The sequence below is a fragment of the Callorhinus ursinus genome, unplaced genomic scaffold (genome assembly GCF_003265705.2).
Source record: "Callorhinus ursinus isolate GAN/ISIS: 27379988/994484 unplaced genomic scaffold, GSC_fseal_2.0 scaffold14, whole genome shotgun sequence".
Lineage (NCBI taxonomy): Eukaryota > Metazoa > Chordata > Mammalia > Carnivora > Otariidae > Callorhinus > Callorhinus ursinus.
In genome coordinates, this window is record NW_027397076.1 from 1875311 (window position 1) to 1892913 (window position 17603).

Consider the following 17603-nt stretch of genomic DNA (forward strand, 5'->3'; position numbering starts at 1 on the left):
TCACTCCCATTGAAATTGACTTGCAGAAAAGGTTCCAGTAACATGTTAAGGTAAATTCCATAATGCAGGCATTAATGTCTGTATTACCTGGGTAAAATCTGAGGACTTAATATGTTTGAAGCATTATATGTATATCAGCTGGTTTAACAGAACCCCTATGAGGTAGGGACAATTTTTTTATCCCATTTTACAGATGAAGAAACTGAGGTCCAGAGATGGTCACTGATGCGCACAAAGTCACACAGCCTGGAGGTGGCAGAGGCAGGATTTGAACCTAGGCTGTCTGGTTCCGGAGTCTACACTCTTCATCATTATGTCTGCCATGTGTACACATTTATAAGACCCCATATACAAACATCCACTAATGCGTATGTGGTTATGATTGCCACAGGATTCACAGTGGTTTTATCTGTGTAAACGTAAATAGAAGTACGTAGTAGCAGTGATTAATATGGCTAAGAGTGAATCAAATATATACTGCCTGCCGGCCGTTGTGCTAATTGCTTACATTATTCCACGCTGAGCTTTCAACCACCCTACAACTTTCTGCTATTATCCTAGTTTTTGAGGTGAAGATATCGAGGCTGACAGACTAAAGTAATTTCTACCAGCTGACACAGTTTACAAAGATGGCGCCTGAGTTTAAACCTTGGTAAAGATCCGTTCTCTTAAAAAATAGGGCCAGCAACTATCACCAATTCACTGAGTCCTATTCCCTGCCAAAATCCTCCATTATTTTGGCCTTGTTTTATATGCATACTCTCCTTTTTGCTTTTGAGATTGTCCCACATTGGGCAGTTGTACCCGTGGATGCTGGACAGATGAGGAAATGGAGTTTAGAGAATGTGTGTGTCTTGCCCAAGGCCCCAGAGCAGTAAGAGGGCAGGTTGGGTTGGACCCCGGATCTCTGTGCTGGCCTTTCAACTACTACAGCCACCTGGCTCCTCGGGGGTTTGCTGCCTCTGTGCTGCCCCCCAAGAGGGGTACTGGCAGAGGAAACTAGGTCTGTGGGCAGAGAGGCCTCATGCTCCGGGCCCAGCCAGGGCTGCAGGTGCCTGGGCGGCCCCTGGGATTTGCCCCCAGCCCAGCAGAGAAGCAGCAAACTGAGACTCCATCTTCTGTGGTCCAGGATCTGGGAAGAGATCTTGTCAGCATTTGCACATAATTCCCCAATTATATGCACAGACACAGGGGACCCAACCACACACTGCCATGGACCAGAATGTAGGTGCTGGGAAGCGTGTGGCTTCTGTGGGTTTAGGAGGCTGAGTGGGCGTCGCATCAAGCATAAACTTGTCATCTTCATGCTTTCAACCTCACAATATCTGAGCCAGGTTTTCCCTCCGCATCCCATAAACTTCCTTATTTTCCCTGTAGTTGTAGGAGAGAGAGAAGCCTTACAGAAAACTCGGAAACCAAAATACATTCTTTTGCGAGAAAAAAAAAAAACAAAAGAAATCCACAAAAGCTGCCTCTCTCAGTTCCATCTATATTAGTATTTCTTTTTTTTTTTTTTTTGGCGAAAGCAAGAGATTCTCACACTTCCCCTTCTTTTATGATTATGACAGAGATGCAGCAAGAGGACAGATTCTTAAGGACGAAAGGGGGCTTGCCTTATGTAAATAAGCAGAGATCCGCAGTGGTGGGTGAGCAAATAATGCAGACACACCACGAAGGTTGGGACATGAGTTGGAAAAAGTTCTATTTAGGGAGGATTTTCCCATGTTCTTGGGGGAGGCAGGAGGGACTCTGATGCCATCCGCATTCTAGAGTTCAAGCCATCCTCCCGAGGGAAAGCGGCGCACTTCACTTCTCACCGCTGGGGCTTCGGGTCTTGGACTGGAAACTGGGCAGGTGAGCCTTTCATTTCCATCAATGGCGTTGTAATAAAAGTGGACTTATGTCCCGACTGAAGTAAAATATGGGGGAGCTGGTGGAAGTGGCTGCCCCTGGGCTGGGAGGGAGGGTTTTTTCTACTCGGTTTGAGGTGGACATTGTGGACGCCAGGCAGGGGCTGAGACTGACTTTGTCCTTTCTCGTGTGCGCTTGGAGAAAAGTCCAGTATCCGTTCTCAGAGGTGGGGTGGTGGGCTGTTTCCTTTTCTCCCCCTGCTGTAATATTAAAAAAAAAAAAAAAAAAAGGCCTGTAGCAGTCTAGGGTGGTGAGAGAGCAAAGGGAATTTTAAACTTGGAGAACGTGTTTTCCGGCTCCTGCCTGGGTCCCTAGCACGAATAGTAACTTGTTCTCAAACACCGGTTTCCGAGATGCCTTGAGAGCGTGGTATGCATCTCATAAATCTCCTAGGCATTGCCTGCAGGAGCTTGGCCAGGCACGGAGCTCCCTCCTCCGGACACACCCAGGGGTCTTCCGTGTGTGGAAAGCTTTCGTGGATGCTAAATAAGATAGTACTCAGTGCCGAACAGATGCTCTTCTGATGTCCCCGGCCCCACCTTTTTCCTTCCCTTTTCTCACGGGTGGGGTTTTGGGGGAAACCCCTGGACATAGTGGGAAGGGACGTCTGTTCTCCTGGAAAATTGGAAAGTGCTGGATAGTGAAGGAGGGGAGAGAGATACTTCTGTGGACTGCGGTCAGGGGGCTTGGGCACGCCTCCATTTCCTATGGAGGAAAAGTCTGGAAGCTTGTGTTTTTTTGTTTGTGTGCTTTTTTGTTTGTTTTGGTTTTGAGCACGTGACTCTGCTAGTCTGGTTTGTAATGCTGCCCTTAGAGCACAAAAGAGGGTTCTTCTTCTTTCATGCCCCCCCAACACTCTGCCCCCTTAGAGTGGTCTCTAAGAGCAGATTTTCCGGGTGACACCATTGCCCTCCTGACATTTCATATAATTCTAGAATATCTGCAGTCATAGTATGTTCTGTCACAGAGAGGGAAAATAACACTGGCTTTGGAGTCGGTGTGTCTGAGTCTGAATGTCGGCTCTGCCACTGGCTAGCAGGGACGCCATGCCCGCCGCTTAGCTTCTGTGGCATCACAGTCCTCAGATAGAGAAGGGGACAGATGAGAATAAAGTTTAACTTGAGGATGGAATGAGATAATGTGAGCTCGTGCCTGTCCTAGCAGGTAGCAGGTGCGTAACAAGACACACAAAGATTTCCTTTTCCCTTAGATAACATATAAGACTTAAAAAGTATTTTTCCTAGAAAAAAGATGGTAGTTGTTATTAGTGGTGGTGGTGGTAGTAATAGAGGTAGTAAGCCTTTGGCTTAGCTCCCATATGAAAGTCCAAAATGATTTCTATATAATCATCTCAAATTACTATATGGAAAAATAATGTGCTACTAATATTATTTAGATATATGTTCATAATAGTATACTAATAACAATTCCACTTAGCAGCATTATTCCTAAAGAAATTCATTCGTAAAATACCCCCCAGTAGCCTAATAATAAGGCACTGTTAGCAATAAAATGTCCCATACGGGTGAATTCCCAAGTGAAAGGACACCTTTCCCCCCTTAAGCAGCAAAATTTCCCAAACCAAAGAAAACCAAAAACACACGATGATATTACAGAAAATGTTCTAAAGTCGTCTTTCTCCAACACAAGAGACCAAGGGTTATTTTAACTTCTCATAATGTAACTCCTTTCACGTTTGTGCCATACTGTCACCCATGGGGATCCCCCCTACAGACAGTGGCCCCAGTTGTCATGCTTTGGTGGTTTCTGTGGCTGACCCCTTGCTAGTTTTTTCTTCAGGCTTGCGGTCAACCTCCAGGGGCCATCAGGCCCTCGGTCCGCCCCGCATCTGCTCATAGGCTTTTCAGTTTGAACTATTACCTCATCACTCACAAGCTTTTCTCATTTACTTCCAGGAAAGTGGTTCTTCCTTCATTTAAAAGTCTAGTCTTTATAGCTACCACAAATTATAAAACAGCTCTTAACCTTTGTGTTCTCTTACACAGAAATTTTGTTTGCGGTGCGTACAAAGAAAAGTCAACTGAGGTTGTTTTGGGCAGAATTTTTACCCGATGTTCACCTTGAGAGGACATGTGCTTGAGGGCATTTTAAAGCAAAAAAGTGAGGCCTGAAACTTCTGAATTCATCTAAATAAATACTCTGGATATGTATTGCTGTGGAAAAAAAATTCAAAACAGCTTTTAGAAATACCTGTCAATTATATCTCCTGTTTTGCTGAATTTAGGCGTTTGCCATGTCGGATAACTAGATTCTCTGGATGTGAGGTTTTTTTTTTTTAATCATTGTGATGGGCAGGATAAACTTAAACTTTGGTCAGCTTCCACAGAAACACAGTTTGGTCTTTCATCATTTTTTTGAAGGCAAAATGATGGATGGAAATCTCTGGATGGTGTGAGTTAAGTGTTTCTGTTGGGTTATGAATACCTCAAGGAAAAGAACCATCTTAGTTTTCTTTTTACTCACAGAACAGGCATTTATCGGCTTTTGAAGCCGTCTGGTACAGAGTTCCCAAGTTGAAAATGTTTTGGACTCAGAGCAGGAAGATGTGGTTTAAGTCCCTGCTGTGTCCTTGCACCATTCAGCTGAAAGCTCCTGAGTCTCGGTTTCTCTCCAGGGCGTGGACTTGGCCGAGAACCAGCTGGACACTCAGTCCCTACCCTCATGGAGTTTATAATTGGTCAGGGCTTCGCGAGCTCTGCTGTTCCCATCTTCCTGTTAACTGGTTGTTCTCTTCTTCTTCTTCTTCTTCTTTTTTTTTTAGATTTTATTTATTTTTTTTGAGATAGAGAGCACAGGCAGAGGGACAGGGAAGGGCAGAGGGACAAGCAGGCTCCCCATTGAGCAAGGAGCCCGATGCAGGACTCGATCCCAGATCCCTGGGATCATGACCTGGGCCGAAGGCAGAGGCTTAACCAAGACTGACCCACCCAGGTGCCCCTGTCCAAATCTTCTTAAGATCTTATTATTTACATAAATACATTTATGGTAATGAGAAATTTATATCACTCTCCCTAAGCAGGTAACCAAAGGAACCCATGCTGTGTTAAAGCCTGGCTAGATACTGCTGCCAATCCAAAGCCCTCTAAAGGGGACTTCTCACTTCCCCTTGTCAAGTGTTGGAGGGCTGTAAGGAGATATGGATGAGGGCTGAAAAAGGAGGAAGTAACTTTCTCACTAAGTTCTTTTGAGCTAAGATAAGAAGATTTGCAAAAACTGAATTCAGTACTTGATTTTCTCACTCTGATGGAGCTGAGCTCTGCTTGCTGAGGAAGGCTTCATGGAGGAGGTGGCCATCGAGTGAGGTCTGGATGGACAACCAGCAGTTGAGCTGGCAGATAATTGGGAGGAAGGGCATTCCAAAAGCCTGGTCATAAAATTGCTTTTATTTGGTTTATACAAATAAAATGTACATTATTTTATATCTGGTGTCAAATGTGAAAGTCTGAAATTCTAGAAATTAAAAGACGTTGCAGAAGAAGAATATTGAGACTTCATCGTGTAGACCTGTTTTTAAGAAGATCGTAGAAACAAAATGCCCTTTTAATCTCCACTTGCCCTCAGTTCTTGCCAAGGATGAAAAACATCGCCTCTTAGATTAAGATCACCAGCCTACGTAGTGCTCCTGATTTCCTGGAACTTTGCCTCTCCAGCACTTTTCCAGATGTTTGGGTTAACCAATAAATCAGAGGTTTCAAAGATCTTCTCTAGTTCCTGTTTAAAATTGGGTAAAAAAAAAAAAAAATCATATCAGCCATTAGTTGAAAGTAAAGTGTATTATTTACTTAGAAGCAAGCCCTGTGCTCATGGAGCATACACTCTAGAGGGGAAGAGAGACATTAATAAAATAACCTTGCAAGTAAGTGTAGGTTGTAAAGCTGGTAAATGCTAGGAAGGGAGGGTATTCCCTGGAGATGTGAGAATTGAGAGCTGAAGGGAATGTCAGGGCCATAAAGGAGAGAAGGGTCTGGAAGGAGGAGAATGCTCTGAGACCCTCTGGAGGGAATGGGCAGAGAGGCCTCCACCCTCCCTCTGCGGTGCCTCTGTAACATCCCAATGCGAAATGGGATTCCAAGGGTTGTACCTAACTGAATGTGACTCGCTCCTCGAAGAGTAGTGCCCTTCTGCCCTGGCGTAGCAATATTGAATCTCCCCCCGAGAGCTCACGATGGGCCAGTTTGGAGAGAGATACTAGGGATGGTTTATTGTTCCGATAAATACACTTGAATAAGAGCCTGGGTGTTCCTCCGCATTATAAAATGAAGGCAACAGTAAAAAAAAAAATTTCTCCTGGCAAGGCCCTTATTAGAACTTGGAAAGCCACCTTCCCAGTCTTCCCGGCCTCTGAATGGTGTGCCCTACGTACGCCCAAGATGACAGGCTTCTTGAAAAATCAATTTCCTAATGATTCTGAATTTTATAATCTAAAGGCATGTTTTTGCTATACCTACAGGATTTAAAAAGAGAGAGAGAGGGGGGCTGTCAGAGTTGGCCTTCTGTCTGTGGCTGGCAGCTCAGCATATTTGAAACATTCCCGTCCATTCTCCAAAAGTTCCTGTGCCGCCCTGCCCTGGTTGGGTGACTCAACAGCATGTCTGTAAATATCTGCAACGTGTTTGCCCAGAAAGAGTGCCCAAATTGAATCAAATAGCATTTCCTTTCTTTCCTGACAGCTTGGATTTTTTTTTTTTTTTTAACTGGCTTTGACGAGACTCAGGGCCAAATTATTAAATCACCACGGTGACCCTTTCTGTTCATCCGCTGCTAATGAACTTAGAAAATGGGATCTCATCTGGCAGACAAACCATTTTGTTTGACAAACAGCTTAAAAGTATTTGTAAACAAGAACAAGTTGGGGCTTGTATTTTTTTTTTTCCCCTCCCACCTGGCATGGGTTTTTGAGGTTTTCAGTTTTCAACTTCTCCGAGGTTTGTAGGAATGAAGCTTTCTTTGTGCTTTTGTTACTTGCATTGTATTAGTCATCAGCCCAGTGGACCTCACACACAGCAGCTGTTCTAGAATTCGTGGGCGTGGTGTATGAGAAAGAGCGCCAGGTGTGTGCTTGAGATATGGATTGACCCGTTACTCATCAAGTGGCTTTGTCAAGTTGTTTAACACCCTTGTACCCTAGTTTACTACGTAAAATGGTAAAATAAAATGGTGTATACGTGTAGTGTGTATATACAGTCTATTGTGTATTATATTTAGTACCTATACTGAATGTATCCATAGCATATATAGATAGGATATGTAATACTTTCATGTGTAAATAAGCTATATATGCATGTCTCTGTGTGTGTGTGTGTAATTGTGTGTATGTATATATACAGACAACGTTTCTATGTATGCACATGCAAATAAGTTAAAGGTTTATTTGTGCTTATTAGTACCTGCAACTCTCTTCTGAAAACAGGACAGGCTTCTTCGGGAGATGAATGCCGCCTTCATTGTAACTTTTCAACCTGTTATGTAATCGTGCACTGGAATACCTAAACTCTGAGGTGGTTCAAGGAGCAAATTAGGACATTAGAAATCTTTACCATTAATTTGTATTCCTTCAAATTTAGAAGAAAATCCAGACTTTCTTACGTTAACTGCCAGCAATCCAGCTCTGTACATGTGTACTGGAGTCGGATTCCTGGGTGGACATTCCGGCTCTGTCAGTTACTGGCTGTATGACACGTACACGTACGACGGATTGCTCGGTTTCCTTTTCTATAAAATGGGGATAGTATCACCTAGTTCACAGGGTTGGATTTCAGTAAGACTCTGCATGCAAAACACTTAAAATGCAGTGCTTGGTACAAATATATTGCTTGGAATATGATAGAAAATACTACTCCTAGTAGTAACATTTATCAGCAATAAAACAGCTGTTGCAAGTTGTTGAAACAGAAAAAGGGTTCTAATTAAATAGAGTCTTGGAGGGAGGGTGGCTCAAAGGAGTCCAGGTCCACTTCCCCAGAGAGGTGGCCCCCCTGCGGGGTGGATTGGAGGTTGTCATGAGTTGGCATGCACAAAAGGAGAAAAAAGGAAGAAGAAAGTGAAAGATTGTCTTGGCAGTTCGGTATTGATTGGTTTTAGCAACTTTGAAGTTCCTTTGGAATCCACAGGTCCTCTTTACCATCCACCGATGAAAGAAGACCCTAATCCCCTTCCTCCACCCTTTCTTGCCCGTGACCTCCCGCAGAGCCTGGTGATCAGTAGCCACCAGGGGACTCAGAGCCACTTCTCAACACAAATTGTCCGAATCACGAGGTAGCACTGAGGCTACTGTTGTCTTGTGTGACCGTGCCCCTCTCCCCAGCTAGGCCGTAAGCACCGTTTCTCAGGCACAAGCAGGCCTTCATGGATATTTGTTTGATGAAATTAACAGGTATTAAAACCCTTCTGCCTGGAGTACCTCTAGTAGACGCCGCTTCTTCTTTTCATGGAAACTCATTTCTCAACCTTCTTTGTTTTCCATTCCCTGGCGCCGCTCTGCCTTCCAGTAAATCTCAAAGTACTCTTCCAGACGTGTTCTTTTCCTGAAAAAAAAAAAAAAAAAAACATCATCCCTGCTCACAGGGACTCACTCTCCGGTGAGAGAGATCCATACCAACTCACTAAAATATATTTTGCTAAGTGCTATGACAGGAGATAGAGAAGACAGGTGTTTGACCCCCTTATGCTATGGTCTTGAGGAGATCTCTTGACTTTTGGGAGACTTAGTCTTTTATCCGTAATTTTGGGCACAATAGCATCAGGATGATTGTGTAGTTCCAGTGAGACAAAGAGCTGTCGTGTGCTGACGTGCTTATGTCTGGAAATTGCTCAGGATAAATAAGGGTGACTGGTAGAATCTTTTTTTTTTTTTTTTTTTTTTTTACAACTTGGTTATTTTGGTAGGGGGTAGTCTGTGTTATTAAGCCCTGACTGTTCTGATGTCACTGATGATTTTTTCCAAGGAGGCATAACTTAACATACCATAAGTGTTACCATGTTAAGAGTGTACAAGTTAGTGGTTTTAGTGTAATTCACAGGATTGTGTGACTGTCACTACTGTTTCATTCCAGAACACTTTTTTTTTTTTAAGATTTTATTTATTGGACAGAGAGAGACACAGCGAGAGAGGGAGCACAAGCAGGGGGAGCGGGGGAGGGAGAAGCAGGCTTCCCGCCGAGCGGGGAGCCCGACGCGGGGCTCGATCCCAGGACCCCGGGACCACGACCCGAGCCGAAGGCAGACGCTCAACGCCTGAGCCGCCCGGGCGCCCGCCGGGACCCTTTCATTAGCCCCCAAGGAAACTGCATACTCATTAGCAGTCTCCCTTGACCCCTCTCCCGTGAGCCCCAGGGAGACACTTTGTGTTTCTCTGGATCCGGGCTGAGAAATTCTTGAAGGGTCTTTCTCTCTCTCTCTCTCTCACCACGCCCCGCCCCCGTCTTGAATGCTTCTAAGTCATGAAGCTTTCCATATTAAGTAGGTGCTTCAAAGCATTTCCTAAAACATGTGTTGATTTGAACATGACAAAGAAGGTAAAAGCAGTGGGACAAGAAGGCGAGGACCCAGGTTCCAGACCTCACTCTGTCCTCTTCTTTCCGGGTAACGTTTGGGCATGTCTTTGAACCCCAGTTTCCACATTTCGATGACTGGTCATGAACTTGAGAACCACTCCCTCTCCCAACTTCTCATTTAGCTTAACCTCAGTGATTTTTGCGTCTATGCATGTTTATGTTGATCAGCTTTCATTATGTGCTTGTTCTTCAAGTTTCTGGCTGCTTTCTGTTACCCACTGAACTGGTATTGCTTTCCTTTTTTAGTCTCAGTGTGCTACGTCACTGTAAAAATACGTAAATATGTTATATGTGTTGTGCATGTGTGTATCAGACAGCGGCATTTTTGCAGGCAGCTGTCTTGTGAGGAATGATGAGATCATGCGTGTAAATTAGCCCAGGATTTGGCACTAGGTGTTAGAGAGCAGTTCTTTGCTAGGTGAATGGTGGGCTCACCAGTTGGTGTTGGTAGACCAGTTGACACTTGCTGACGTGAAACTTGTTAAATTGGTTGTCCCACGTGATCCCAGTTTGATGCTTCCTTGATCTTAGGATGAGCCCTCTGTGGGCTGCTTCCTTTCCCTCTTTGCCTTCCCTGGTGTGTGGAACATGTCAGTAGGAAATTATAGATTTGGAAAAACAAATGCCACGAGAGGAGCAATTTACCTTATTCTGCTCTTTTCAAGTGGCATGGGAAATGGAAAAACGTCCAAACTAAGAAGAATTTAGTGGATACCAAAACCACCAGGCTATTGATTCTTAAAGCCAGACAGCATGGTTATGAATTGGGTGATAAAAATGGAAAGCATTTAGCCTGACTTCTAAGAGGGGGACAGCTTTGTGTGTTCTCACCATGATTAGGTTCTCCTGGCAGCCCCACAACTAATGAACTCACTTTATGTGCTGCATCTGTCTGACGTGTTGTGTGAGTGAAAGACATCGGAATAATTTGATTTTTTTTATAGGAGCCCAGATGCCTGAGATTTTATCTCTAACTTTAAAGGTGGCAGCACCAGTAGCTGGAGGTTCTTACCTGGAGCTAGGACAGTAAGAGGTTTTTGGATGCTGTGAAGAGTTCTGCACCCTTGCAGAGGAGGGGTTTATAGCTCCTGATGGACTTGGAACTGACAAGCAGATGCCTTTTAGGGGGCAGGGATCCATTAGGGAAGCTGCACTGTTTGTCATTGGATGCTGAGGCCCAGAGAAGGTGAGTTTCCAGTCAAGTCACGGTGTAAGTTGCTGGTTGAGCAGGACTGAGTTTCCTGCGGCTTGGTTTCATGCTCTTTCTTTCATATCATCGAGAAGGTTGAGACCTGCGGTAGGTCCAGGCCATCCTGTCCTTCCTCCAGTGGCCCTGAGTCAGTCCTGCTGCTCTCTGACAGGTGGCCTCTGGGGACAGGGTATCCCTGACCCCATAGGACTGCAATGCCTCTTCCTGACTCTCTGCCTTCATGGTGGTTTCTTTTCTTCACTTTTGTGTGATGGTGAGGTTAACTGTTGCTGGCTAAATTATATCCATCCCCCCCCAAATTCTTATGCCGAAGTCATAACCCCCAGTACCTCAGAATATGTCCTTATTTGGAAATAGGGTCATTGCAGAGGTAGGTAGTTGGAATGAGATCATCCTGGATTAGGTTGGGCCCTAATCAAGTGTGACTATTGTCCTTGTAAAAGGGGAAATTTAGGCCCAGATACACACAGAGGGAGATGCCACGTGAAGCCTGGGCTTGTGCTGCCATCAGCCAAGGGACCACCAGAGGCTCAGAGAGGGGCCTGGGACAGGCCCTCCCTTAGTGCCTTCAGAGAGCGTATACCGTGCTTATGCCACGGTCTTGAACTTCTAGCCCCTAGAGCTGTGAGATGATACATTTCTGCTAAGCCACCCAGTTTATGGAACTTTGTTCCAGCAGTCTTAGGAAACAAATACAGCCACCCACCGAGCATTTCATACCGTAAAAGTACAATGAGTTATGAGAGGGGGGGAAAAAGTAAATATTAGACTGTACCTTCCTTCTTACCCTCCTCCAAGTTCTTTTGTTTTTTAATTATCAAACTGCCACTAGGGACTTGGTGAACTAACTGGATATTGATTCATTCATTCATATTCATTCATATTCTTTGTATAGTTGTTCTGTGCCAGATAACAGGCCGGGCACTTTCCCCCCATGTCTCATCCTGGTTCTACCCCATACTACGTGTGTCACATGTGTGGTACGGCATTTAATTCACGCTGAGCCGTGGTTTTCTCATCTCTGCAGTGGACTTATGACATACAAATGTGAGAAGTCTTGAGTGTTGGGGTACCTGGGTGGCTCAGTGAGTTGAGCGTCCGACTCCTGGTTTTGGCTCAGGTCATGATCTCAGGGTCATGAGATCAAGCCCCATGTGGAGCTCCGCACTTAGCACAGAGTCTGCTTGAGATTCCCTCTCTCTTCTTCTCCCTACGCCCCTCCTCCCACTTGGATGTGTGCACACACCCTCTCTAAAATAAATAAATAAATCTTAAAAAAAAAAAAAAAAAAAACCTCGAGGGTTGAATGAGATGGAAATGTCCTCCAGTGCCTGGTATAGACCCAGCTGCATAGTAGATGCTAAATAGCTGTTTCTAGTTGAGCTCCCCAAGTCCGAGGTTCTAGACATTTAAAATCATTCGTAATAATAGACTTCCTTATGTGCATAGAACAAAGGGATTTCGATAACCTTAAGAAGAGCCATTTTTCTCAAAGAAGTACACAAGCATTTATAGTGGCACAATTCAGAATTGCCCAAAGATGGAAACAACCCACATGTCCATCAGCCGATGAATGGGTCGACAGTGTGTCACACTTGGGAGCCATCACACAATGTAGCTCAAATATCTTGAAATCGGGAGGCATGTAGTGTGGCCTCTGTGATCTGAGGCAAATAAGGTTTCCGTCTGAAAGACGAATTTTCTTCATGACCCTCTCCCTCCTGTGGCTTTGGTGAACTGTGACTTTTCATTGCAGTTTATGGCCAGGAGTGGATCACAGGCCATCCCCAAACCAGTCCCTGGCAACGGAGAATCGTGTTGCTCCAGCACTCCGAGACCAACCGTGACTAACGCCCCACAGCTGGAGGTCCCATCCCAGGGCATAGTGCTGCGTCACTGTCTTAGTCCACGAGGGCTGCTGGGACACAGTACACAGGCTGGGTGGGTGTATTATAGACAACAGAAATTTATTTCTCACGGTTCTGGAGGCTGAAGGTCTGAGATCAGCCTGCTGGCACGGTCAGGGCTTGGTGAGGAGACTCTTTCAGGTTGCAGATCGCTGACTTCTTGTATCCTCACACGATGGAGAGAGTCCCTGTAATAAGGACACGAATCCCATTCGTGGGCTCCACCCTTGTGACCTAGTTACTTCCCAAAGGCCCTACCTCCTAAGACCATCACACTGGGGGTTAGGATTTCAACATACACATTTTGGGGGATCACACACATTCAGTCCGTTGTACCCACATATGGACCAGATCAGCACTATGTTAACGGAAATGTCCCCCAAACAAGGACACGGCTTTTGGGATGGCCCCCAGCTGGGTCTGCCCCCAGAAGCCTTCGGGTTGGCCTCTGGGATGTACTTTCTTCTTCGCCTGACCCGGAATTCACATCGCTCGCAGAGTTGTTGGTTTTCTTAACCACAGGTGCTGTAATTCCTGCTCAGTAGCTCCTGAGGGGTTGTAGGATGAAGTCCAAGTTCTCCTTCACTTGGCATTCAAGGCCCTCCAGGCTCATTCCCTTCCACCCATCACCCTCCTTACCTGACTCTGCAAGGAGTGAGTGTTTGGCTGCCGTCCCCTGATCCCAGGCGTGCCCTTGTACTTTCCTGGGAGGCTCCCTCTGCCAGGGGAGACATCCCTTTCCTTGCCAGCCTTTGGAATTGAGCCATCCTCCCTTGGCTCAGCCCAAATGTTTTCTCCTGAGAGTCATGTTTCCCTGATCCTGTCTTGTGTTCCTGTTCATGGTGTTGTTGTCTGTCCCCTACACTCTTACAGGTCTGCTCAAGGGCAGGGACCCTGCTGTATCCTTCGCTTATCCTCAGCCCCAAGCCCCATGTCTTGGGTGGAACGGCTTGAAAGTTGGGGAGTCAAGAGAAGGTAAAGAAATAGCTACCTTCTTATCATTTGCCACAAGAGAGATTTACATATCATCTCCATAGGCCTTGAAACAGGCAAAATAGACTGCAAGTTAGACACATCCTCCTCCAGCAGTTGGGAAGACTGGAGTGCATTTAGCAGTCTCCGCCCTTGAGAAATGCTTATGAGTGTTTGCTTAAGCAGAATGGAAATGGGAGGCATGCCTGCTTAAATCATCCCTTCCCAGAGTGAAAATCAAAAGAATGAAGACCAAAACACTCCAGTGGGTAGCCTCATGGATATGATTAAGCACTGATTTAACATTCAGAACAAAAACATAAAAATCAACCTTCCCGGAGCTGTCGTCTGACCCCAGGAAAAGTGTGTATCCCCGGGAAAGATCAATTTGCATTCAAGATCTGTTTGGCAATGCATTGTTGAAAGAGGTTAATATTGTAAGTGGAAATTTTTGATTGCTTCTCAGGTCTTTTCCTCTTTTTTGCTTCTCCACCTGTGTCACCTCAGAGAGAGCTCCGTGCTAGAAGTGGTGTTCACACCACCCACCTGTCGACATCTCTATGAAACTTGAGCTCCTGGCCTAAAAAAGCGGAAACCGGGTTGTATGGCGTGATATAAGGGATGGAAATTAAGGAGCTGGGATGCAGATCAGCTCACTCCACCTCCCCAGGCTGAGGGAGGTGGCTTTGGACAAGATGACCACAGCGAATGTGTAGTACTTCCTGGGTCCCTAGATGCTAGGAGCACCCCATTCTCTCCAGTCTTGACTATCAAAAATGTCTTTAGACATTGCCAAGTATCCTTTGGATGGGGGGGACAAAACTACCCCCAATTGAGAGCCACTGTCACCATGCAGGTAAGAGGGAGTTAGAACAGGAGGAAGAAGTCACAGCAGGGCAATGTGAAGGACACAGCGTCCTTCATCCAGGTGCTGGTCCTGGATCGGAAGGTGTGATGTGGGTGGGCTGCAGGTCGTGGTGGCCTTTAATGCCATGCCGAGCAAAATACATTGGATTTGATGTCAGGAGTCTTGGGGTTAACCCCAGGCACCTTCCTACCCTACCCTTCCCCCAGCTATGCGATCTGAGTCACTCAATCTTTTGAGCCTTGGTGCCCTTACCTGTAAAGTGGATTTGCACAGATTGGTTGTAAGGACTGAGTGAGTTAAGACCACGTGGAGTGTCAGGATGGTGCTTGGCATCCTCATTGGCTGCCATATATTGTCTCCCTTCTCGGGTGCGCTCATGTCCAGTGAAATCTAGTCCTCTCTGGTTCCGCTGTCACCCGCCCAGGCTGCCGTATCTCCAGCCTGTGTTCCTGCAGAGCCTTGGGTCCTCTGTTCCAGCTCAGTCTCTGGCCTGCAGCCCCAGTTGCTTCCCGAAGCACGATGATGGGAAGGCTCAGAAGCTGCTCACCTGGACTGTTCCGCACTGTGGCTCTGGAGTCCTTGAAATGTGGCTTGTTCAGATTGAGCGGCACTTGTCCCAATAGGCGCGCTCTGAATTTTGAAGACTTAGCACAAGAAAAAGAATGGAATCTCTTGGTAATATTTTATACTGGTGACATGTTAAAATGCTAATATTTTAGATACGCTAGGCCAAATAAAATCTAGTATTAAAATCAACTTCCCTTATTTCTTTTTTCCTTTTTAAAGGTGGCTATGGAGAACAGGACGAGCGTTGTAATAGTAGCTGTCATCTTGTCCCAGGAAGCGTATTGGTTCGGTTCTTCACGAATCATTTCCTGGCACAGAGTTTTGAGATATAATTGGCTTCATGGGGCAATTCCTTTTTTTAAAGAACAGAAATGACCCCTTTAAAAAAGTTGACACTCATTGAATAATGTGTTCAGCACAGTTTATGTTCCCCCCTGTAGATGGTAGGATGTTTTTTCCTTTTAAGTATATGCCAGCTTGAGGCAGGACCAGGGCCAGCCATATTTGTTAGATCCCTTCCCTCTTTACTTATGGACTGGATGTTTGGGTCCCCCTAAAATCCACATGTTGAATCCCAACCCCCCATGCAGTGCTATTAGGAAGTGGGGCCTTTGGGAGGTGATTAGGTCATGAGGGTGGAGCCCTTGTGAATGGGACTGTGCCTTCATAAAAGGGACCCCAGAGAGCTCCCGTGCATCCCCGTGGGCAGACACAGGAAGCGGGCTCTCACCAGACACCGAACATGCTAGAACCTGGGTCTTGGCCTTCCTACCCTCCAGAACTGTGAGAAATAAATGTTTGTTGTTTACGCTGCCCAGTCTGTGGTGTTTTTCCAAAGCAGCCCAAATGGATGAAGACACCTTTCTAACTACTTTGTGGGCCTTAGAATTTGATTGGTCAAGCAGCTGAAATCCAACTAATTTAATGTTATTAATACTACTCTGGCACCTCATGTTGCTGTACAGTCGTATTTTGGAGATTCTTTTGAACTTCCTCAATCCTTGCAATAATCAGCAGGGCTCGGTATTGCCATGGCCTTTAAGGATGGGAGCCTGCGAGATATTGAACGACTTGTCAAGATCCTACAGCCAACGTGCAGAGCTGATACTTGAACCCAAGTCCTGACTCCCCGTCCTCCATAAATGCCGTGAGGCCCGCATCAGATGCGGACCGTGCCTTGGAGCTCGCTGTGAACATAACAGAGACAAGATGGCCAGGCTCTCAGGCTTCAGGTGGCGTGTCCTAACTGCAAAGTTGTGTGAAATGGGTGGGTGACGACTGGCTCAAGAGGCCCTAGCACGACCTCTATCTAAGACATCATAGTGGTTCTGAGAGCAAAAGGACGTGTTTCTCTGCAGCAAGAGGATTGGACTTCACAGTGGGATCAAGACAAACCAAGTTGGCAGAAATGGGCCCCTAGAGTCCTTTAAAACACGGTGAACTCCACGTTTTCAACGTTTGTTCCAAAGCATATTGCAGGTGGCTTTTACTCTTGTAGTTCACGTGATCAGTTTCTAAACAGTGCCCCCAAGGCCAAATGCCATTCTCTGAAGGAAAAAAGGAATCAGGAGTACCATTTTGACGAGCCCAAACATCATCTCCTGGAGGGAGATGCTTTCGGCCCTGATGTGCAGAGAAGAGAGAGAGGGAGGAAGCATCTGTGGGGTTAGGCCTCCCAGAGGGAAGCCCTGTACTCCGAGGGAGAGACCCAACCCCCCTGTGTGTTCTTCCTTGTGGAGCAGAGAAAGGAGAGAAAGTTACCACAGTGAACTTGGCAAGTGACCTCAAACGTACCAAAGGGTCTCGGCAGGGTTCAGCCCAACCGTAGGGACCTATGTGGGGCACTGTGTGGATTCTGTTTTCTCCTATTACAGGTGTTACGGATCAGGCAGCAAGATGGCAAGCTTTCGTGTAGAAAGGGCTTATCAAAACAACAGTAGAAGGCCCACAAGGTATCTGGTGGTCAGGGCTGTCCGGCACCTTCATTCACTTGCTCGTTCATCCATTTAAAGAATAAGCCTTCTGTGTGCCTGGGTGTGCGCTGAAATTAAAGCAGCCATTTTTGCCCAAGGGGAGACTGAAATCTAGTGAGAGAGGCCACCATTAAATAAGTAACCCCTCAGATAATTGTATCATGCCAGAGTCTGAGGAGGACAGGAGAGGGGGTGGCCGGAGCATGGTGACCGATGGAGCGAAGGAGGGGCCCTCGGGCATAGGGCCATCCGAGAAGACCTCTCTGAGTTGCACTCAAGACCTTGGCTGGAGGAGTCAGCAGCCCTCAGCCCACGCAAAAGCAGAGTGATAAGCATTCCAGACGGAGGGAACACACTTGGCAAAGGCCCTGAGGTGCGTTCTGGAAGCAATAGGGCCGGGGTGGCTGGAGGCAAGGAGAATTAAAGGGCGAGTGGTCAGAGATGAAGACTTGAGAGGCAGTTAGAGGTCAAGCCAAGCAGCTCCTTACAGACACGCCAAAGAGTTTGGGATTTATTTTAAGAGCTGTGGGGGAAATGTTGAATAATTTCCAGTGTGATCGGAGTTAGGAAGCTATTGCACTGGGTCCACGCATGAGACTATGGTCGCTTGGATTTATATAG

At 46.1% G+C, this 17603-nt stretch overlaps 1 protein-coding gene across 8 annotated transcripts in view; it reads left to right on the forward strand.

The window, feature by feature from the left end:
• Positions 1-17603, forward strand: part of LARGE1 (LARGE xylosyl- and glucuronyltransferase 1) — a 548382-nt gene that overhangs the window by 114554 nt on the left and 416225 nt on the right. For 2 of the 8 annotated variants that reach the window (XM_073900329.1, XM_073900328.1), the window contains exon 2: positions 10430-10671. The exons of 4 other annotated variants lie outside the window; for them this stretch is intronic. In XM_073900329.1, coding sequence (XP_073756430.1) covers positions 10577-10671 — 95 coding nt within the window. In that variant the 5' untranslated portion in view covers positions 10430-10576. Of the gene's footprint in view, positions 1-10429; positions 10672-12451; positions 12637-17335; positions 17356-17603 lie in introns of those variants that run through there. 2 more of the 8 variants (XM_073900327.1, XM_073900334.1) reach the window with 2 other exon arrangements.